Source organism: Ranitomeya variabilis, chromosome 4 (genome assembly GCF_051348905.1).
Source record: "Ranitomeya variabilis isolate aRanVar5 chromosome 4, aRanVar5.hap1, whole genome shotgun sequence".
Lineage (NCBI taxonomy): Eukaryota > Metazoa > Chordata > Amphibia > Anura > Dendrobatidae > Ranitomeya > Ranitomeya variabilis.
Genome location: NC_135235.1, coordinates 214193596 through 214216988, shown reverse-complemented (window position 1 = coordinate 214216988; position 23393 = coordinate 214193596). Strand labels below are relative to the sequence as shown.

The following is a 23393-nucleotide window of genomic DNA, read 5'->3' as shown; positions in this document are numbered from 1 at the left end:
CTCTGAGAAAATTGGATCACAGTCTGATCAAAACAGCCCATCATGCATTGATGGAAAAAAGATATGATGGGACTTGGACAATCATGTTATAAACCAATTTTTTTTTTACAAAGTGCAGAATTTTTTTAAGCTTGTAAAAAAAAAACAGAAATTTGGTATCTCCAAAATCTAACTGACCTCCAAATCCCTAAATTGTATGTATTATCAAAGCGCTGCTCTTAGATAAAGATGGTATTGTCTAGAGGTAACCAAAAGATACGCAATTTATTAGATCTGCTGAGAAGCCACCTACCAAGTTGTAAAGTGTGGAAATACGACTATATGTCCAGTACACAAAAGCCTTCTCCATATTTATTAGAAATTTGGGCCTTGACCTTGGTCATCTTGACTTCCATGAGAAATTTCACACAAGAGTTTGATTGTGTTTGAAAAATCTTTAGTAAAATAATAAAATATCGAGAATCTAACTTTCCTTTCCAAGCAAAAATAGGTGGGAAAAAAGTAAAGGTGGAAGTAGGGAAATCGGTGGAAGTAGGTGGGCGAAATGGGTGGAAGTAGGTGGACGAAATCAGGGGAATAGGTGGAAGAAAAAAGTGGAACAGTAGAGCTTTTTTTGTGGTCTTTCCAAGTCCCAAAATTTGTAAGAGATTTTAGAATCTTCTGGAATGATGGATTACGGTGTATTAATTAATTATTTGCAAAATATTAAGTTATGCCTTATCCATATCCCATTTCCATGGAATAAAGGAAAACTTACTGAATGCTTGGAGTCCAACCACTGGGGACCTGGTACTCATATTCTATAGATCCTTGTTTTGAATGGAGTGGTGGTGTGCATGCTCGACCTCCAATCCATTAAATGTCTACAGAACTTTTAGAGAAAGCTAAGCGCGGTGTTCAACTAACTGCCCCAGTTCCATAGACAACAAATGGGACATTGATGGAGTCTGTGCACATCTGCACCACTCAGAACAGGGCTCGTTGCTAGACTTCCAGAGCCCACATCACAAGGGACTGACCAGACTGATCACCAGAGATCAGTATGTTTATCCGCTCTCCAGGTGTTATATTTTGGAATAACCATTTAAAAATGTTGAACTCTAAGGAATTTGGATCATTTTATTCTGAATCTCACTCGCTTTTGCTTTCTGGCTCTAACTTGACTCCTGATCATCACCATCTCAGTATTTGTGATGAGAAGGGTTAATGGAGTTCGCTCCTTGAGATCATTGTAAATATCATGGTTTAATCTTCTTGAAATTCCTTAACCTTCTTTGTCTCTGATAAACCCATGGGGTGTGGTAAGAATTTGCTTACAATCTCATCCAGAGCTTTAGGTCACATCTGAGTAAAGATAAAGTTATGACCATCCAGGAGTTCTGTGTCCTTCACATTTTGGGGAAAAAGTTCTGTCGTCCTAAGAAGGAATGGGGTAGAGAATTCGGGAGGGCAATAAAATGTGATTTACACAAGACAATAACACTAATATGAATTTCTTACAATAGATCATAAGAAAAAGGACTTTTAGACCAGGACTAAGGGCAATACAAGTAAAGGATTGATGTGAAGAAATTAGAGGTGAGCAAAAAGGTCTTCAGGACTCTAGTCCAGTGGCTACATTGGTTGTCCATGACCACTGGACCATAAGTCTGTCATTCTCTTCCTACCTAGCAAAATCCCCGGTGACCCTTCTGATTAGAAGCCTTGGCATGACGTCATGTTACACCACAACTTTAATCCCACTCGAGACTTAATAATCAAAAGAGCCACCAAGGATCCCATCTGGTAGCATGATCCAACTTGGCCAATGGACAGGGGTCCTGAGAAACCTTTTGCTTAACCTAGAGGTAATGTTATCAAACATGGTGCAGATTAAGCGGCTGTAGAAAATTATTGATTGCCATGTCTGCAATATTATGTGGGGACATAACTAGTATAGCTCAAAATGCATCGCATGATGACATCTCATTTACATCAATCTATCTGCGTTTCAATTTTTAATTAATTAATGTACTATAAAGTTTGGGTATTCTGGGCGGCTAAATCCATGAGTTCTTGAAGTTGCCTGAAAGTCCCCGAGGAGCTTGTGCATGCCCATGATTATCAAACAAACTCTGATGTAAGCTGGACATTTCTGTGAAGTTTTGTCAAACAGTGTAATACTTCACTTCCCCTCTGGGTGTGTTGTAGGGAAATTAATCACTCATTGTTAGGTATCCCCCCCATATTACAGCTGATCGATATTGATCCAACCAGTCCAACCTTTCCTACAGGTAGGGATTGTCCAAAGCAGAAAACCTCTTTGATTCATAGATAGTAGCTATAAAGTAGTATTCTTCGAATTGTATTTTTGGCTGCCAGCAAATCCTCATTTCCATACAAGTGACTGAGAAAAAAATGTAAAAAAAATTCAGAAACGCAAAAAGAAAAACTAAAGTTAAAAGAAAAAATTAAAGGATAATAGACGTGTAATTACGATTACAACTTGATGTAAAAATGTTTATTAGTTAGTTCAAAATAAATTTCTAATGAAATGCGTGGCATGTACCCAATCTGCATTCTGCTCCTTCCTCGGACGCTATTATGCGTGATAAACAGAGAATATCCACATGATCGTTGCCTTTCGGAGTGTCATATGTCAGGAGCTTGGTGCATAACCCCCAATATTACCTAATAAAAGCCATTCATAATGACCAGTGCGACCAGTCAAATCCCGGCTAATATTGTGTCTGGTGCTCAAAGGATCTTCATGTTTTAGGGTCAAAAATCTTTTATAGTTCTTCAAGTTTACTAACACAGGACTGCTGCATTAAATTTGGAGGATTAACCTGTTCTCTAAAGGTGAGTCCTGAAAGTGAAGAGAAGTTTACATTAGTGAAATTAGTGAATGAGCGGGTGACGAAGACAAATAAGTCAGTACAAATATAAATCAATGCATAATTTATTACGGATCATCATCTTCCCTATTTATCATTTGTGTATAAAATGGTAGGGGTTTTCCCACTTCTATGAAAAAGGATAGTATTCACACAAGTTCCTCTCCGGTAATGAATAGGAGATACCAAATTACCAGAGGGGGCCCAATCAATAAGCGTTTCATGACACACCCTAGTTACATAACTTCATCAATTGAGTCACTTATATCCTGCATTATACTCCAGAGCTGCACTCACTATTCTGCTGGTGAAGTCACTGTGTACATACATTACATTACTGATCCTCAGTTACATCCTGTATTATACCCCAGAGCTGCACTCACTATTCTGCTGGTGCAGTCACTGTGTACATACATTACATTACTGATGCTGAGTTACATCCTGTATTATACTCCAGAGCTGCACTCACTATTCTGCTGGTGCAGTCGCTGTGTACATGCCTTACATTACTGATCCTGAGTTACATCCTGTATTATACTCCAGAGCTGCACTCACTATTCTGCTGGAGCAGTCAATGTGTACATACATTACATTACTGATCCTGAGTTACATCCTGTATTATACCCCAGAGCTGCACTCACTATTCTGCTGGTGCAGTCAATGTGTACATACATTACATTACTGATCCTGAGTTACATCCTGTATTATGCCCCAGAGCTGCACTCACTATTCTGCTGGTGCAGTCAATGTGTACATACATTACATTACTGATCCTGAGTTACATCCTGTATTATACCCCAGAGCTGCACTCACTATTCTGCTGGTGCAGTCAATGTGTACATACATTACATTACTGATCCTGAGTTACATCCTGTATTATACCCCAGAGCTGCACTCACTATTCTGCTGGTGCATTCACTGTGTACATACATTATATTACTGATCCTGAGTTACATCCTGTATTATACCCCAGAGCTGCACTCACTATTCTGCTGGTGCAATCACTGTGTACATACATTACATTACTGATCCTGAGTTACATCCTGTATTATACTCCAGAGCAGAACTCACTATTCTGCTGGTGCAGTCACTGTGAACATACATTACATTACTGATCCTGAGTTACATCCTGTATTATACTCCAGAGCAGAACTCACTATTCTGCTGGTGCAGTCACTGTGAACATTCATTACATTACTGATCCTGAGTTGCCTCCTGTATTATACTCCAGAGCTGCACTCACTATTCTGCTGGTGCAGTCACTGTGTACATACATTACATTACTGATCCTGAGTTGCATCCTGTATTATACTCCAGAGCTGCACTCACTATTCTGCTGGTGCAGTCACTGTGTACATACATTACATTACTGATCCTGAGTTACATCCTGTATTATACCCCAGAGCTGCACTCACTATTCTGCTGGAGCAGTCACTGTGTACATACATTACATTAATGATCCTGAGTTACATCCTGTAACCCAGAGCTGCACTCACTATTCTGCTGGTGCAGTCACTGTGTACATACATTACATTACTGATCCTGAGTTACATCCTGTATTATACCCCAGAGCTGTACTCACTATTCTGCTGGTGCAGTCACTGTGTACATACATTACATTACTGATCCTGAGTTACATCCTGTATTGTACTCCAGAGCTGCACTCACTATTCTGCTGGTGCAGTCAATGTGTACATACATCACATTACTGATCCTGAGTTACATCCTGTATTATACTCCAGAGCTGCACTCACTATTCTGCTGGTGCAGTCACTGTGTATATACATTACTGATCCTGAGTTACATCTTGTATTATACTCCAGAGCTGCACTCACTATTCTGCTGGTGCAATCACTGTGTACATACATTACATTACTGATCCTGAGTTACCTCCTGTATTATACCCCAGAGCTGCACTCACTATTCTGCTGGTGCAATCACTGTGTACATACATTACATTACTGATCCTGAGTTACATCCTGTATTATACTCCAGAGCTGAGATGCAGCAATCCGAAAAAGTAAAATATTTCCCTCACTTGTGTAGGGGTCTGCACTGATAACAGACCAATGCCTTCTACTTCTGTAATTCCTCCTTTGTATTATAGGAGCTCAGCACTTTAGAGAAGCTTGCTGACTGGCTCCATTAACAATCAGCAGAATTGTGAATGCAGCTCTGGATGTGACTCCAACATTAGTAATATAATGTATTTACAACTTGGCTCCACGTTTTCTGTTGACTATAATTATAAAACTGGTTTAGAAGATGGACATCTGTGTTAACATTTCAAAGCCCCTAATAGTTTGCTGAGCTTTTTTTGAGGTTCTCCTCCCTGATCACATTCTGGAACACGTGCATTTAATTAGGACCTAATAGGTAAAGCAAAGTGCCCTGTGCCAAGACCCCTTGAGTCTACTGCTCTTTCAGCTCTTGGCAGTTACTTGTGCAATCTTAAGGCAGACTAATTGCTGGCGGTGCCTCGTCATGGGCGTCCCTATGGGGTTTAGTGAGTGCCCGCTTCCCCTTTAAGGACACAATCCATCCTTGTGACGGAGATCTTATTCACCACTGTCAGGATGGGATTACCCGCCTACAATATTTGCTTTTTATACCCCAGTCTTAATTCAGGCTTATGAATAACATTTGTAAACACATTGAGATTTTCCATTTGCAACGTGAAAAGTCATGGAAGCTCTATTGTATGATGGCATTTGTATAGTGTTTAAAGGGGTGGTGTCCTCAGGACAAGCGCTTGTCAGGATGGAAGCACAAGGCTGCCAAAACCACTGATTGGCCACTAACATCATTGGGAGTGTATTTGGGAGAAAGAAAAATATTTTTTTCAATTGGGTTTCATTTAATTTTGGGGCTTTTACAGGTTTTGCTTTCCTTGCTTTACCCCTTGATGTATCTGTAGTCACAAATCAGTTGAGAGAAGATGAAAAAGATATAAAATAGTAATAGATTCTCTGTAATACCATCAAAATGAGCTCACTGACGATTCTCAGTTAACTCACTATTCAGATTGCAATAGGCAATGTAGCACAGAAGCTGTAGAAGGCAAATGGTGCAACATTTTTCATGTAAAAATATGTGCGTTTAATAAAAATAAATGTCCTCTAATGTGGACAATTCCTTTAAATGGAATTACTTATATTGTTATAGTATAATACTGGAGGAGCAGTAGATTTATATATAGGTTTATAGGAATTTATTCAATATAATTTGTAATTAGACTAGTTTTTATGCTTAGGAGTCCAGTGGGCGGTCCTACTTAGTATAAAACAGGACTGTCATGATTCAACCAATCAGTGTGTCTGGGATGTACTTACTGACAGCTCAGCCATCCAATCACCAGATGTGCAGGGATGTGCGGGGCTGACAGTACTTTGAATGACAGCTTAGTTGTCCAATCCGGTGCAGGGACGCGCTGAACTGTCTTTGTTTTGATTGACAGCTAAGCCATCCATTCTGAGACTGGGAGGTGCGGGGCTGCCTTCAGGTGTTCCCTGTCCCAGGTGATTGCCCAGCTTCTTATCTGGGCTTTCTGTCCCAGATCTCTGCCAGACGTATATTCAGCTCTTTGTAACTTGTGGATCTTTTTGCTACCTGATCTTGGATCTCCTTCTGACCATCCATTTTGTCTAACCCCTTTGCTCTGATCCGTTTTCCTCCTGGTGCTCTGACCTCGGACTGTTACCTGACTACACCTTTGTCTCTTCCCTCTGTTTATGTCGTAGCCTTCTGGCTCTTGACCTCACACTCCTTGACTACCCTGACTCATGGCTTGTCCGCGAGAAGTGATAATATCACAAGGAGGAGTCCAGCTGGTTAATATATAGGTTTATGGGAAATATTCAGCATAATGTCTTATTTTACCAGTCTTTATGCTTAAAAGTCCAGTGGGCGGTCCTACTTAGTGATTGACAGCAATAAATGCTGTCGTAAAGGAGGACTATCAATCATTGATTTGGACCGCCCATAGGACCCTTAAGTAAAGAAATAGCATGGGTATAATTTGATAATTAACACATTGTACAAAATATTTTTGACAAACCTTTATATCAATCTTTTCAGTTCCTCCTGCGCTAGAACATCGAACACTATTTTTGATGTAACAGGTTCGCTCTAACCCTCATGCATGTATTTCAGAGAAATAAGAGGTGACAACATACAGAATATTAGACAAACCCCTTTAGTAGTGTATGAAAATTTCTAAAATTTGGAAGACTTCTGAAAAAATTCTAGTAATTCCAATATCGAAAAATATGAAAATTGGTGCAACAGAAATCGCTATTCACTCCTGGGTATTACCCAGCACCAGGGTTGCTAAACCTGAGAATTGAGTGGGTTAAGGATACTTTTTAATGACATCTGAAAAAACAAAAAAATGGATTTCCCCTTTAAGAACAAGACATGATACATATTTCTTAGTCACCTGTCTACTGGATTAAGATTCTGTAATATTTGTTCTTTGTATATAAACCTTAATCTGGGGATAAAGCTGATTCATAAGAGCAGAGAGGATTTCTGTTTGCAACGTGAAATGTCAAGGGAAATCACCTGTTACATTCCAAGATGTTCTCTTACACTCCCTCTACGACTCCCGCTGCCAAGTTTTTGTGTCATTGTATATTCTGGACATTTATAGAAATCATGGAGCCATTCCAAGAGCTCCTTATAGATTGTCAAATCTGGTTTCCTGCTTTGTACTAATGAGGGGCAAAAACTCCGAAACACGTTTCTGAAAATAGAGTGCCTAGTAGCAAAGCTCCTTAAAGGGTCAAGGATTACTACATTTCATAGGTGGCAATAGAGTTCTAGTTCTCTTCCTCTCTGGACAAACTATTTTCATCATCTAAGAATGGAATGGCACAACTTCACTGTTTCCCACTTTTACCGGGGCCGGGCTCTGCTCCCTTCACCCTGGTCCGCTAAACTCCCTTGTGCTGCACCACATCATGCTTTGCAAGTAGCCTGGTGTACACCCATGTGATGATTGTGAAGCTCTACCTGGGCCTATATCAGGTCTCCCAAAAAACACACGTGTCTAGGTTTTAAGAGTTTCAGCTTGATTGTGCACCATGACTTGCTCAGTAACTGTCTCTAGGACCTCTGCTATTTTCTAGCGGTCTTCAGGACCTTTGCTTACCATCTGCAATCTGCAGGACCTCTGAAACCTGTCTACGGTCTCTAGGACCTCTGCTACCCGTCTGTCGTCTCCAGGACCTCTGTTACCTGTCTGTGGTCTCCAAGACTTCTGCTACCTGTCTGTGGTCTCCAGGTCCTCTGCTACCCGTCTGTGGTCTCCATGATCTCTGCTTCCTGCCTGCAGTCTCCTGGACCTCTGCTACCCCTCTGCAGTCTCCAGAACCTGTGCTTCTAGCCTGCAGTCACCAGGACCTTTGCTACCCGACTGCAGTCTCCAGAACCTTTGCTACCCGTCTGTAGTCTCAAGGACCTCTTCTATCTGTCTGTGGTCTCCAGGACTTCTGTTACCTTTCTGCAGTCATCAGGACCTCTAATACCTGTGTGTGGTCTCCAGGACCTCTGCTACTTCTCTGCGGTTTCCAGGACTTCCACTAACTGTCTGCATTTCCCGTATGCCTCAACTACCTTCTGTACTGACACCCGTGACCCGTGTGCCGTCCCATACCTGGCTTAGGTGATCCACCTCACCTAGACAGGCTTACAGTCACCATATCGGGCAGAACAGTAAGAGACAGGGTAGTGACATAAGTCTTCACATCTGATGGAGGAAGGTTGAAGGTGACAACCCCAATGGACATGGCAATGGCCTCTCGAATTGATGCTCAACTTACTCTACTTTTTCTTTAAGATAAAAAACACAGCGACTCCAATGAGGGCGACTCCGGCCAACACTCCGATCACGATTCCAGCTATCGCACCACCACTGAGTCCAGAATCTGCAGCTAATGCACAAAAATAAAACACATTAGCAATATTATGGGATACCAAATTGTCAAAACTTGGTCTCTTCTCATTGAAATCTGAATTTTGGCTCTGATGACCAGAAAAATGTATTATATATCTTTATATTTATAACTATTATATTTATTTGCAAAATGCGTCGTTGTCTGCGTCAATACCACTTTGGATATAAAAACATTACCTTGTGAGATATAATAATTTTTTAAATTTTGGCTAAAAAAGTTGAAGAAAAATCTAATCTGATTTTGCAACCTCAATTGATTATCATAAATGATGATAACAATTTATTGTATCTCTCTTTATGGTCTTCACGGTACAAAATACTAATTGTAATGAAATGCACATTTGTGTTGGAAATTTTTAAGGCCCTTGTACACACTTGAATAAAGCCAGTAACACCAATAATATGAACTGACAGTCTAATGTATTTCGAGGCCTCCCAAGTCTCCCGCAACAGATAATAACAGTGTTAGGTTTCCAATTTTCCAATATATATGGGGGACTTTATGGTACTGATTTTTTTTTAAAATCTTTCTATATTTTTTTTATTTTGATTTTGTCACTGAAATATAAGGGGTAACGTTTCTCCTTATGGAGAGTGTCAAGGTAAGGAGGCTTATTCGCCGTGCAATGCTCTTCTGGGAAATTAAATATGCAAATTGCCTCTTCTGAGAAAAAGAGGACTTAACTCTATAGCACCACCTGTTGGAAGTAGCGATCCTACAAGTCACAATCAACCCTTTAACGAGTCGTGCAATATGACTTAGGATAAAAGCCAAATCAGTATCTCAATTCGCAGACACGGTGTTTCGGGCTGTTGGCCCTCGTCAGTGCGAAGCATGAGAACTGATTTGGCTAGGTGAGAGGCTCTGGACTGAGGTCTAAGGGGTAAGGTTTCTCCTTGTGGAGAGTGACATACCAGCTGGCTTATCAAGGTAAGGAGGCTTATTCGCCGTGCAATGCTCCTCTGGGAAATTAAATATACGAAACACCGTGTCTGCGAATTGAGATACTGATTTGGCTTTTATCCTAAGTCATATTGCATGACTCGTTAAAGGGTTGATTGTGACTTGTAGGATCGCTACTTCCAAAAGGTGGCGCTATAGAGTTAAGTCCTCTTTTTCTCAGAAGAGGCAATTTGCATATCACTGAAATATAGTAATATCTATTCATTTTTGTTATTTCTTTTACCAATTTCATTTCTGAATTATTATTTTTTAACTTGATTTGCAGGTTTTCACTATAATTTACTTGTAGATAGTATCTATGTATAATTTATTTAGCTTTTTTTAATTTATTTTGTTCTGACTTTTTTTTTCTTGATTTGCACCCTTTTAGTATAATGTACTGGCGTATATCTATATACCCGTATTACCCATATTAATCAGTGTATTTATCACCAGGAAATTTGGTCAGACAGCCATGGAGTCCTTTAATGTTCTCTTTAAGGAATAAGTTGTGATCATGATTCCTTATGGACCGATCAAAGAGTATGGTTATGTTCACACTGAGTTTTTTTTAGAAGTTTTTGGAGCAAAAACTAAGCAGAAACTTCCGCCTTATCTCAAAACTTCTCAAAAACGTTGAGTTTCTGACCAGTTTCTGCTCCAAAAACTTAGCATTTCGCTTAAGGGTAAGTACACACATCGGGTTTATGCCTCGTTCTTTCTGTTTTTTCCTGTTTTTGCTTTGAAGAAAGCAGCATTTTACTGTCCCAACAAAGTTTAAGTATTTGAGTGAAAGCCGCCACCGGTGGAGCCAACAAAAAAATGAGAGCAAGGCTATCAGCGGCAAAGTTTCCCCCATGCACAAAAGGGGTTTTCCAACCCATTAAATGCGTCATCAGAGCAATCAAATGGTATGTACTACTGTTATTTTTTCATATGCAGTTCTGCCATGATGAGAGTAGTATAAATCTGGTTGCAGTGGAAAAATTGATAATATCTCACCTTGTTCCACATCAAGTTTAAACATGAAGCTTGTACTTCCTATAGGAGTCGTAGCGACACACTCATATGTCCCTTTCTCTTTAGAAGTCACTTCAGAGATATGAAGTCTGGAATTAGACCCGTCAGACTCGATTTTGTATTTTCCTTCCGTTGTGAGAGGGGCAGGTTTTGGATTATGATGGAACCATGCAAACTGAGCATATAATCCGGCTTGCAGATTAAGGGTCAGGACTGTGGACTCTCCATGCTTCACTGAGGTCGTAGTATCGTTTTTGTTATCTGTAGACTGTGGTCGTTCTGTTGAAAAAAAAAGGTAAGTGCATTAAGTGACTATAGTACCCTTCTATAACTATAAATCCAAGCTGATGTACCATAAAAAAGAAACTGCAGCTCCTTCTATGTTGCAGCCACTGCAGCTTCTTTAATGTTGCAGCCACTGTAGCTCCTTTAATGTTCAGTCACTGCAGCTCCTTTAAAGTTGCAGCCACTGCAGCTTTTAATGTTGCAGCCACTGTAGCTCTTTTAATATTGAAATCACTGCAGTGCCTTTAATGTTGCAGCCACTGCAGAGATGTTAATTTTGCAGCCACCGCAGCACCTTTAATGTTGCAGCCACTGCAGTGCTTTTAATGTTGCAGTCACTGCAGCATCTCTAATGTTGCAGCCACTGCAGCTCCCTTATTGTTCCCACCACTGCAGCTCCTTTAATGTTGCTATAAAGTAAGCACTATCCTTTGGTATCAGACATATGAAAATGAAATATGAAGTAGCCCAAGGAAAGGATTGCACAAACCTCCAGAAAAGTAAAGTATCCCCCATTAGTAGAGTGCTACCCTTCACACAGAACTGAAATATAGACTTCAGGAAACTTGGAGTGGGCATTAAACCTTGGTCACACAGAGTTTTTTTTAAGCAGCTTTTTTTTAGTAGCTTATCTCTGAAATCTTCTTTAAAAAAATAACCTCCAATATCGATTGGAAAGTTTTTCCCAATTCATTGCTATGAGAAATCCAATTTTTGGAGGAGTTTTTTGAGCTTGTTTCCTAAATAAGTTTTGAAAAATGCATGGTGGAAAAAAAGAAAGTACATTTTCCTCCTTTAAAGTGGATACTGAAGGGAACCCTTCAAACTATGAACTGTCCAATCAAAAGGCTGCAAAAAACACGTCAGGAAAAAAACTCTTCCACAGATCTTCAAAACTGCTTCAGGAAATTAAAAACCCTTAGAAAATGTTTCTAAAAAAGTGTGTCCTTGAGGTGGTTTCCACCTGAAAACTTGTGGTTTCTGAATGCCTAAAAAAACTCCATGTGAACATACCTTTAGAGAGAACTATCAGAAAGTTTCTCCCATATCTATAGGAAACTTACCAACAGTAACATTACAGCTGGAGTTTGCTCTGACGTGGACACCTTTACAGTGTAGAGTAATTGGGTTGCCATCTCCTGTTGGGTGCACAACCCTCATATATGTGTTGTTTGCTGTTTTTTCAGTATTATTAAAGATCATGGTCACTTCAGCTGCTGGTTCGCCACCCCCCCAGGAGCAAGATAACTGGATAGATGAAGCACTTTTATCAGACTGGATACTGCAGGCAATATCTAAATTATCCGGAGACCCTGCAAGATGACAAGATCTTTCAATAGTAAATTGCAATATTAGGTTCTATTGTTTTGAAATTTTGTAACAATCAATTAATTTCTGTAGAAGCATAGTGAGCATGCTCTCAGTCATGTGCAGAAGTCACTTTGCAGGAGGATATTGGTTATTCCCTGTGTAATATGGAGAAGTCACTGTGCAGGAATGTAGTGAATATGACCTGTGTCATATGGATAATTCATTGTGCAGGAGAGTAGTGAGCATGCTCTGTGTCACATGCAGAAGTCTCTGTGCATGAGGTTATTGAGTATGCACTGTGTCATATGGAGAAGTCACTGTGCTTGGAGTATAGTGAGCATGCTCTGTGTCATGGGCAGAAGTCACTGTGCAGGAGGGTATTGAGTATGTCCTGTGTAATATGGAAAAGTCACTGTGTAGGAGAGTAGTGAGCATGCTCTGTGTCATATGCAGAAGTCTCTGTGCATGAGGTTATTGAGTATGCACTGTGTCATATGGAGAAGTCACTGTGCTGGAGTATAGTGAGCATGCTCTGTGTCATGGGCAGAAGTCACTGTGCAGGAGGGTATTGAGTATGTCCTGTGTAATATGGAAAAGTCACTGTGTAGGAGAGTAGTGAGCATGCTCTGTGTCATGTGCAGAAGTCTCTGTGCAGGAGCATAGTGGGCATGATCTGTGTCATGTGGAGAAATCACTGTGCTGGAGAGTAGTGAGCATGCTCTGTGTCATATGCAGAAGTCTCTGTGCAGGAGGTTATTGAGTATGCCCTGTGTCATATGGAGAAGTCACTGTGCTGGAGTATAGTGAGCATGCTCTGTGTCATGGGCAGAAATCACTGTGCAGGAGGGTATTGAGTATGCACTGTGTCATATGGAGAAGTCACTGTGCTGGAGTGTAGTGAGCATGCTCTGTGTCATGGGCAGAAGTCTCTGTGCAGGAGCATAGTGAGCATGATCTGTGTCATGTGGAGAAGTCACTGTGCTGGAGAGTAGTGAGCATGCTCTATGTCATATGCACAAGTCTCTGTGCAGGACATTATTGAGTATGCACTGTGTCATATGGAGAAGTCTCTGTGCAGGAGTGTAATGAGTATGCTCTGTGTCATATGGATAATTCACTGTGCAGGAGAGTAGTGAGCATGCTCTATGTCATATGCAGAAGTCTCTGTGCTGAAGAGTAGTGAGCATGCTCTGTGTCATATGGATAATTCACTGTGCAGGAGAGTAGTGAGCATGCTCTGTGTCATGTGCAGAAGTCTCTGTGCAGGAGCAGTGTGAGCATGATTTGTGTCATGTGGAGAAGTCACTGTGCTGCAGAGTAGTGAGCATGCTCTGTGTCATGGGCAGAAGTCACTGTGCTGGAGTGTAGTGAGCATGCTCTGTGTCATATGGAGAAGTCATTGTGCAGGAGCATAGTGAGCATGCCCTGAGTCATGTGCAGAAGTCACTGTGCTGGAATGTAGTGAGCATGCTCTGTGCCATGTGCAGAAGTCTCTGTGTATGAGTATAGTGAGCATGCTCTGTGCCATGTGCAGAAGTCTCTATGTATATGAGTGTAGCGAGCATGCTCAGTGTCATGTGCTCAGATGGGAGGAGGATTCTACATGATAATGAAATATTGGTGAGTCCTGTGACTACAGATGACCCCAGTGTACACATGGTATAATGGTTATGAACATATACAATGAGTTTAATACATTCACTGGGTGTTATGGGTCCACATTACACACAATAGCACTTACAGGCTAAGGCGAGGTTGAGAGCATTGCTGGTCTCACTGGTGTTGGAGGTTGCACAGGTAAATGATCCAGTGTCATTTCTGGAGACAGGGCTGATGATGAGATTAGAGATTAGTCCCGAACTCTCTTCGGTGATGGTGTATCGACGATCATGGGGCAGAGCTTCTCCATTCAGTTCCCAAATCAAAGTGTCATTTATAAGAGTTGTGCATTGAAGAGAGACAGAATCTTCTCCATCCCAGAGCAATCCTGTGGAGTTACTGGTCAGATTTACTGCAGTGCTTGAGGCTTGATAAAGGAACCAAAAACAGAAAACAGTCATAAACTTAGCACAGAGTCGGCATCACAGACGTATTACACTTTTATCCCCGTTTCCTGATATCAATCATTCTAAAGTGTCCGGTTAACTTCTACAGTCGTCTTATACAGATAGGGGGTCATAAAGTGGTCGTCTACACATCAGCGATGGTCCTGGATCCCAGCAGTTTGGGTTCTACACAGGACAAATTTTCCAGTGCCAGCACATGACCATTGAGATAGGAGAAGAGCGCTGTGTGAAGTGGGTTTTACTCACATCCATGATCATGAGCCGACACAAGATTCCAAGCCAGAAATGGAGCTGCAAGGACCCGACACCGAGCCTAAAATCTTGAGATCAGGACCCCTTTCTTAATTCAAGTATATTAGTATGTTGAATATATTTCTATTTTAAACACATCTGAAGACCTTTTTATATATCTGAAAAACTACTTTAATACAAGTCTGGGAAGCATTGACAGGCAGTAACCACTTAAAGTGAACCTGTCAGCAGGATTTTGCTAAGTAAACTACAGACAGTGTTAGGTTGTCGTCGTTACACTAATTAAAATATCACTGTTGAAAACAATCAGTTTTGTGGTTCTTGTGTAATGTTTGTGTGAAGTTTTCATTTAATGATATGCTTGTTCTTTGAGCCGGGCCTTTTCTTAATGCTCTAGGTCAGAACACCAAGAAAAGGCCTGCCCACAGGCCACCCCAAAGCACCAGCATGTTCCTCATCATACGAACAGACAAAGAGAGAGGCAGAGAGAGATACAGACAGACTCTCTCTATCTTATACATCAACCACTCATATGTACATAGCCCGTTCCAGAGACCCTGCCTCAGCAGCACAGAGTATGTCAGTGACCCCACCAGAGGATCTCTTTCTGTCTGTTTTGCTCTGTCTGTCTCTGTGTCTGCCTCAGTCTGTCTCTCCCTTTGTTTCTCTCACTGTCTGCTTGCCTCTGTCTGTGTATTTATCTGTGTGTCTCTGTCTGTGTGTCTCTGTCTGTGTCTCTCTGTCTCTTTCTTTCTCTCTCTCTGTGTCTCTCTCTATGATGAGGAACATGTTTGTGTTTTGCACGCGTCCTGTGGACAGGTCTCGCCTTGGTTTCTCTGGCTTAGAGCAGGAAGATAAGACTCTGCCTACAGTCCTGCCCCAAAGCACGGGCATCTCATTAACTGAAATCTTCTAACACCGATTACACAAGAACCACAAGACAGATTTCTTCACCCCAGGTATCATTTTAATCAGTATAACGGCACCAATCTGACAATGCCTCTATTACTTAGCAAAATCCTGCTGACAGGTTCTCTTTAATTATACTGTATATGGTTGCACATGCTCTGTGAAAATTTAAGTGATATAGAGTGTAAGATATGCAAAGTGGGAACATCTCAAACAGAAATCTGCAAAAAGATGAAAAGGCGTAAGATAGGAAGAAAGAAAGAAGTAGGGAGGGAGAAAGGAAGGAAGAATAGAAGGATGGAAGTGAGGATGGACAGAAGTAAGGGAGGAAAAAAGAAAGAAAGATAGGAAGGAAAGAAGATAAAGAGGGAGGGAGGGAAGGAGGGAAGAAGTGAGGGAAAGAGGGACGGAGGGAGGGAGGAAGGAAGGGAGGACTGAAGGAAGAAAGAGAGAAGAAGAAAGGAAGTAAAGAAGTTAAAGAAAGAAGGAGGAAAGGAGAATGAAGGAAGGAAAGAAGGAGCAAAGTAAGAGAGAAAGAGATGAAGAAAGAGAGAAAGAAAGAAAGAAATAAAGAAAGAAAGAAAGAAAGAAAGAAAGAAAGAAAAAGAGAGACAGAAAAAGAAAGACAGACAAAAAGAAACAAAACTGAGATAGATATTTTTTCGATGCTGAAGGAATGCAACTTTTGGCTCAATGTTAGAGCTGATGTGTCGCATACCTTGGCCATGGAACAAATATCTTTCTAAGCTTTATTGACGGATGTGCTGCCCCTAAGTTTCCTAATTGCATTTTGGGATCTGATTACCTGCAGATCTGGAAGTTTGCACCTGCATTGGTGCAATGGTGCTTTGTTGTTTTCTTTTTATTAGATAAATATTTAAAAGTAGGATACATCGTTCCAAACCTTTTCTGGTAAATGCTCTTAAATGGCTAATCAGTTGGTTGATAGAAAAAGATTAAAAAAGTATTTTTGGCAGAATGACAAAAAACTAATTAGGTCCCTTTAATTGTCCTTTGGACACAGTGTCCTGAATATTTTTAAAGGCAATTTGCTTTATCTTCTGCAAATACAGTATAAATTGAAGGAAGCAGATGGCTTTCTGTGCTTTGCTGCTTTGAGAGGACAGAGTGCAGTTCCATCAGCAGCAGTGAATTGTAGGCCATAAAACTGGGTAAATTGTTTGTCTTCTCATAAAACGTACCCAAGACAGCCGAAAGGGATTTTCCTAACTTAGGCAGAGTTTTTCTATAAGTCCCAGTGTCTCAACATTTCGAATAGGACTGCACCTATTGGAAAATGATGGTCCCAGGTGGCCCACATAGTGATGTGTCCATGGTAGGGTGGTTGTGAATGTTCTCCTTTCTCCACTGAGTTACAGAAGTGGTAGAACAAGCTGGCCTTAGATATGCCAAAGTTGGAAAACCCCTTTAAAATTACTAGGAAGTTTAGAAGCAGAAGTTATTACTAGTGTTGAGCATTCCGATACCGCAAGTATCGGGTATCGGCCGATACTTGCGGGTATCGGAATTCCGATACCGAGATCCGATACTTTTGTGGTATCGGGTATCGGTATCGAAACAACATTAATGTAAAAATGTGTAAAAGAGAGAATTAAAATAAAAAATATTGCTATACTCACCTCTCCGACGCAGCCTGGACCTCAGCGAGGGAACCGGCAGCGTTGTTTGCTTAAAATTTGCGCGTTTACTTCCTTACGTGAAGTCCCGGCTTGTGATTGGTCGCGTGCCGCCCATGTGGCCGCGACGCGACCAATCACAGCAAGCCGTGACGTAATTTTAGGTCCTTCAGGATTTTAAAATTACGTTCTGGCTTGTGATTGGTCGCGTCGCGGTCACATGGGCGACGCGACCAATCACAAGCCGGGACTTCACGTAAGGAAGTAAACGCACGAATTTTAAGCAAACAATGCTGCCGGTTCCCTCGGTGAGGTCCAGGCTGCGTCGGAGAGGTGAGTATAGCAATATTTTTTATTTTAATTCTTTCTTTTACACATTAATATGGATCCCAGGGCCTGAAGGAGAGTTTCCTCTCCTTCAGACCCTGGGAACCATCAGGAATACCGTCCGATACTTGAGTCCATTGACTTGTATTGGTATCGGGTATCGGTATCGGATTGGATCCGATACTTTGCCGGTATCGGCCGATACTTTCCGATACCGATACTTTCAAGTATCGGACGGTATCGCTCAACACTAGTTATTACATCTACTGAAAACACATTTCATGTAAAGTTGAGACTTTTCTGAAGACCACTGGTCAACTAGCACCATTGTATCCCTGATGGTAAGACTATACATAGCTGTTAGCTGAATGGTTGTATGGCAAAAACCTATTACCTTTGATGCCCTAATATCAAATACATGGTCAGCATTGGAATGGAAAAAAACAGAGGATCAGCCAAAAACCCAACTTGGCCAATTATTGCTTGGATAGCTGGAAAATCCAACCTAGATGGATGGTGGTCTTCTGAAAAACATGTTCCTTTAGAAAGGTTCTCTCTAAAAACTACATGAGAAAAAAAGTGACCTTTTTGAAAGTGAAGATCAGACTATAAAATTAGATTATTTGATCAATATCAATTTCAACATTAGACCCTACATATTGACCACCTATAGTAGACCACTTTCGACTACCAACGTCTATGAAAAATTAGTCATCCTAATTGATAGAGAATGGTGCTTCTTTTGGTTAATCCACAGAAGATTGTAAGAAACAAATTGATCTCTTAAAGTAATATGTAGAAGATTCTTACTTACCTAAAGTAGCAAAAAATAAAGTCAAGAAGGTACAAACTTGATTGAGACTCATCTTTGGTTGGAAAATTATGTTCTAGTGTAAGAAGCTTCACAGCATCCATGGTTTTATATGGCAACTACTTGTTAAATGTTTAATAATTAACTCGACAGCCTGGCTGCATTCACTTTTTCCTGTGATAAGGTTCTCACTATTGCAACTTACTAATACAGTATCTATGAGAAGCTGCTTATCACACAAGTTGACCAATCGTGATGTCATTGGAATCACATGCCATTTTGCTGTCATTAAAAATATTTTAATTTATGCAAGTAAATTATTTTCCAAGTGAATTTATCTGACTCAATTGTAATTCAATTAATTATAAAATGATAAAACATTTTTTGAAATTTCAAAATTAAAAAAATACTTTTAAAATTACAATTTTTGTTCAGTTAATTTAATAATTTGGCCTCAGGTCTAAAAAATACGTAATTTAATAAAATTTTAATCTAAGCTAAAATAATGTAAAACTAACACAACTGGCCGAGGTATAACTAATAAAGTTAAAATAATTTTTAAGGCTACTTCACAAAAGGTAAAAACTCATGATTTATATTTAATGGTAAGCCTATTTTCTTTAAAAAAATGGTGAAAACCTTTTTTTCCCATGGTTTTTTCTCACTTGTAATTATGATGTTTGATTCTACTGCTGTTTCTTGCAGCATTTTAACTTATCAAGTTGGGCAGGGATGTCAGGTGTCGCACCTCCACTGATCAGACACTAATGATCTACCGTAAGGATAGGCCATCAATGTTAAAAGCCCTACAAACCCTATAAAATTAGAACAACACAGGAACCTGATGACCCAATGAAAAAATACATTTTCAGTTTATCGGGCAGCCAACTTATATTGATATTGCGTCTACTTCTGGCCCCACAGTGTCGTCATAAGACCTGCATCTTCAATACGTTTTTTGTGATTCAACTTGAAGAGGCGATTCTAAGCTCCTCTCGTAAAGTGCCCACTAGGACTCCTCTTGTGGCCTCTATCTCAGCTAAGTTGGTTTTGTTTAGTTGTGACTGCTACTCCTTTTGATTCAACTGGGCTTCACATGCACTGTAGTTTACAATGCACACCCACCTACTCTGGCCCAATTTATCAAATTCCCTTTCTCTATCAAACTCGAAAAAAGTGAACAACATCATGGTGCCTTCCATCTTGTGATTGCCAAGACATACAAAATACAATCACTAATCAGGAACCTGAGTTGTGTCCTCCTCAGTGCCATCTTGGGGACTGCCATGGCTTTACCAGGTGCTACTGTACTCACTATGCTGGTAACACATTTGATAGAAGAGACGTTATAGCCAGTACCTCTGAACAGTGCATATACTGTTCAGCCAAGATTTAGTTTAGTACTTGTGGTTCCACTTAGCTACGGTTATGGGTGTGTGTGCTGCCCAGCATGTATAATTAGCTGTGCCAATGGGACAATACCACACCCTAGTTAAGCTCCCAAAATTTTGCTGATGCTGATAGATATAGGCTTTGGTTTTCTGATTATCTCCTTGTTCTGTCACTGATGTTACTGACCTTTCTAGCTTGACTACTGTTGCCTCCAGCTTGCTCCTCCAGCCAGCAGACACTATGTGAAAGCTAACCAGGGAACCACATTGAAGTCCAAATCCCTATAAAAAGAAAAATGGGTGAAGGAAGGATTTACTCTTGGATTTGCCAAACCGCGTGATTAGCCCAACTGCCAACAAGTGGTCTTGTTACGTCACCAAGTCAGGAGGAGGACCAGGGTGTGGAAGTGGAAGACGAATTGATGGACGATTAAGTCACTGACCCAACCTGGGAAGGTCACATGAAGAACAAAGATAGCAGCACACAGGGGGAGGGATTCACGTAATCACAACAGGCAAGAAGAGGCAGAGGGGTGGCCAGAGACACAAGAAGGGCAACTTTTCACCAGTGCACCAACACGCGTGATGTTGCCAAGCTAAGGGTTAGGTGTTCCGGAATCTGGTTCTTTTTTAAGGACAGTCCAGTTAACCCAAAAAAGGCCATTTGCAACTTTTGCCATGCCAGCATTAGCGGGGCATCACAACTACCATCCTGAGCACCAGCAGCATGCTCAGGCACATGCAATCAAAGCCCCAAACTAGTTGGGCCGAATGCCAGAGTCCAGAAACAGTCTCTGCAGGTGACACCACTGCCTCTTCTCCTGTTCTACATGCATGTCAATCCCCTGTCCATGATGTAGGCGAAGATGCCTGCCACCCTGCACCTATCATTGCAGACTTGCAACCACCATCAGCGACCACATCCTTGTCCCAGCACAGCATTCAGTTGTCCCTACTTGAAAGCTTGAAAGGGGTTGGATACAGACTTAGGAAAATTCAGAACGTCACACACCTCTTTTCAAGACAATAGGAAGTTTTGCAGTAAATCTATTCATTCCAAATCAAATTTTGGAAAACCTGGTAAATGTGAATTTCAAAAGATTTGATCATCTCTAGTCCTTCATTATATGTGTATATGTTGTTCAGAGACACACTACATAGGTAATATTAGAAATGGTTGCCCTTTGTGTAAAAAATATGATAAACGTGATTAAAAACAAAACCAGCAAATACCTTTTAAAATGCTTAAACACTGTTTTTTTTCTTCAAGAATAATATAAAAAAGCTAAAACATTTTCTTTAAATGTTCTCAATATTTTCAAGCAATTAAATCCTTTTTGATTGTTAATATGATAAAGAGAAAATCTGCAAATCAGATTTAAAAATTATTTTATCTTATCCCGCACAAAATGTGTCCATATTCAGCGCTAGGTTTTTCTCTTCTGTAAATTGTAATTTCCACTGTCTGTTCTCTAGCTTAATCCAAAGACTCCTCTTGTCCATTTCCTGTTGTCAAGCATAGTTTCACTGAAGCAAATTATAGGAAGTAGGGGCGGGTCTTTGTCTCTACACAGAAAGTGGAAGTGGTTCTTTGTCTCCTTAAAAGGAGTGTGGGCGGGCCTTTGTCTCTCTACAGGAAGTGGAAGTGGTTCTTTGTCTCCTTAAATGGAGTGTGGGCGGGCCTTAGTCTCTCTACAGAAAGTGGAAGTGGATCTTTGTTGTCTCTTTGCTTCTGCTTTCCTGCCTGGCGTTCTATATATGTGGCATTTCTTTGGAGGGCCGAACAGTCCTCCATGTGCTTGCCAGAGGTAGCCTAACTGCCATTAGGTACCGAGATGAGATCCTCAGACCCCTTGTGAGACCATATGCTGGTGCGGTTGGGTTCCTCCTAATGCAGGACAATGCCAGACCTCATGTGGCTGGAGTGTGTCAGCAGTTCCTGCAAGATGAAGGCATTGAAGCTATGGACTGGCCCGCCCATTCCCCAGACCTGAATCTGATTGAACACATCTGGGACAAAATGTCTCGCACCATCCACCAACATCACGTTGCACCACAGACTGTCCAGGAGTTGGAGGATGCTTTAGTCCAGGTCTGGGAGGAGATCCCTCAGGAGACCATCCGCCACCTCATCAGGAGCATGCCCAGGCATTGTAGGAAGGTCATACAGGCACGTGGAGGCCACACGCACTACTGAGCATCATTTCCGTGTCTTGAGGCATTTCCACTGAAGTTGGATCAGCCTTTAACTTTATTTTCCACTTTGATTTTGAGCATCATTCAAACGCCAGACCTCCGTGTTTTATTAGTTGTGATTTACATTGATCATTTTTAGGTTTTATTGTTCTCAACACATTCCACTATATAATGAACTAGATAGTAGCCTGATTCTAACACATCGGGTATCTAGAATATGTATGTAGTTTATTTATGAAGATTTTAGAATAATACATTGAATACACAGAATTCGGACTGCACCTGTTGCTAATTGTTCGCGGCCGGCAATGTAGTATAAAGCACTGCCACGTAGTATATAACAGCCCACGTAGTAAATAGCACAGCCACGTAGTATATTGCACAGCCACGTAGTATATAGCACAGCCACGTAGTATATAGCACAGCCATTTAGTATATAGCACAGCCCACAGAGTATATAGCAAAGCCCACAGAGTATATAGCACAGCCACGTAGTGTATAACACAGCCCACGGAGTATATAGCACAGCCACGTAGTATATAGCACAGCCCACGGAGTGTATAACAGCCCACATAGCATATAACACAGCCACGTAGTTTATAACAGCCCACATAGCAGATAACACAGCTCACGTAGTATATAACAGCCCACGCACGCAGTATATAACACAGCCCACCTAGTGTATAACACAGCCCACGTAGTGTATAACACAGCCCACGCAGTCTATAACACAGGCCACGTAGTGTATAACACAGGCCACGTAGTGTATAACAGCCCACATAGTATATTGCACAGCCCACGTAGTATATTGCACAGTCCACGTAGTATATTGCACAGCCCACGCAGTATATTGCACAGCCCATGTAGTATATTGCACAGCCCACGTAGTATATTGCACAGCCCATGTAGTATATTGCACAGTCCACGTAGTATATTGCACAGCCCACGCAGTATATAGCACAGCCCATGTAGTGTATTGCACAGCCCAAGCAGTATATTGCACAGCCCACTTAGTATATAGCACAGCCCACATAGTATATTACACAGCCCACACAGTATATAGCACAGCCCACATAGTATATAGCACAGCCCATGCAGTATATAGCACAGCCCACGCAGTATATTGCACAGCCCAAGCAGTATATTGCACAGCCCACGTAGTATATTGCACAGTCCACGTAGTATATTGCACAGCCCACGCATTATATAGCACAGCCCATGTAGTATATTGCACAGCCCAAGCAGTATATTGCACAGCCCACGTAGTATATTGCACAGCCCACTTAGTATATAGCACAGCCCACGTAGTATATTACACAGCCCATGCAGTATGTAGCACAGCCCACGTAGTATATAGCACAGCCCACGGAGTGTATAACAGCCCACATAGCATATAACACAGCCACGTAGTTT

At 41.1% G+C, this 23393-nt stretch overlaps 1 protein-coding gene across 1 annotated transcript; it reads right to left on the bottom strand.

The window, feature by feature from the left end:
* Positions 1-2485: 2485 nt before the first annotated feature.
* Positions 2486-18540, bottom strand: LOC143770335 (cell adhesion molecule CEACAM1-like). The gene is made up of 6 exons (XM_077259860.1): positions 18397-18540; positions 14133-14417; positions 12145-12393; positions 10778-11074; positions 8699-8809; positions 2486-2848 (listed from the first exon to the last, which is right to left on the bottom strand). The coding sequence occupies exons 1-5, from the start codon at positions 18446-18448 to the stop codon at positions 8700-8702; spliced, it is 993 nt and encodes a 330-aa protein (XP_077115975.1). The 5' UTR covers positions 18449-18540; the 3' UTR covers positions 2486-2848; position 8699.
* Positions 18541-23393: the final 4853 nt, after the last annotated feature.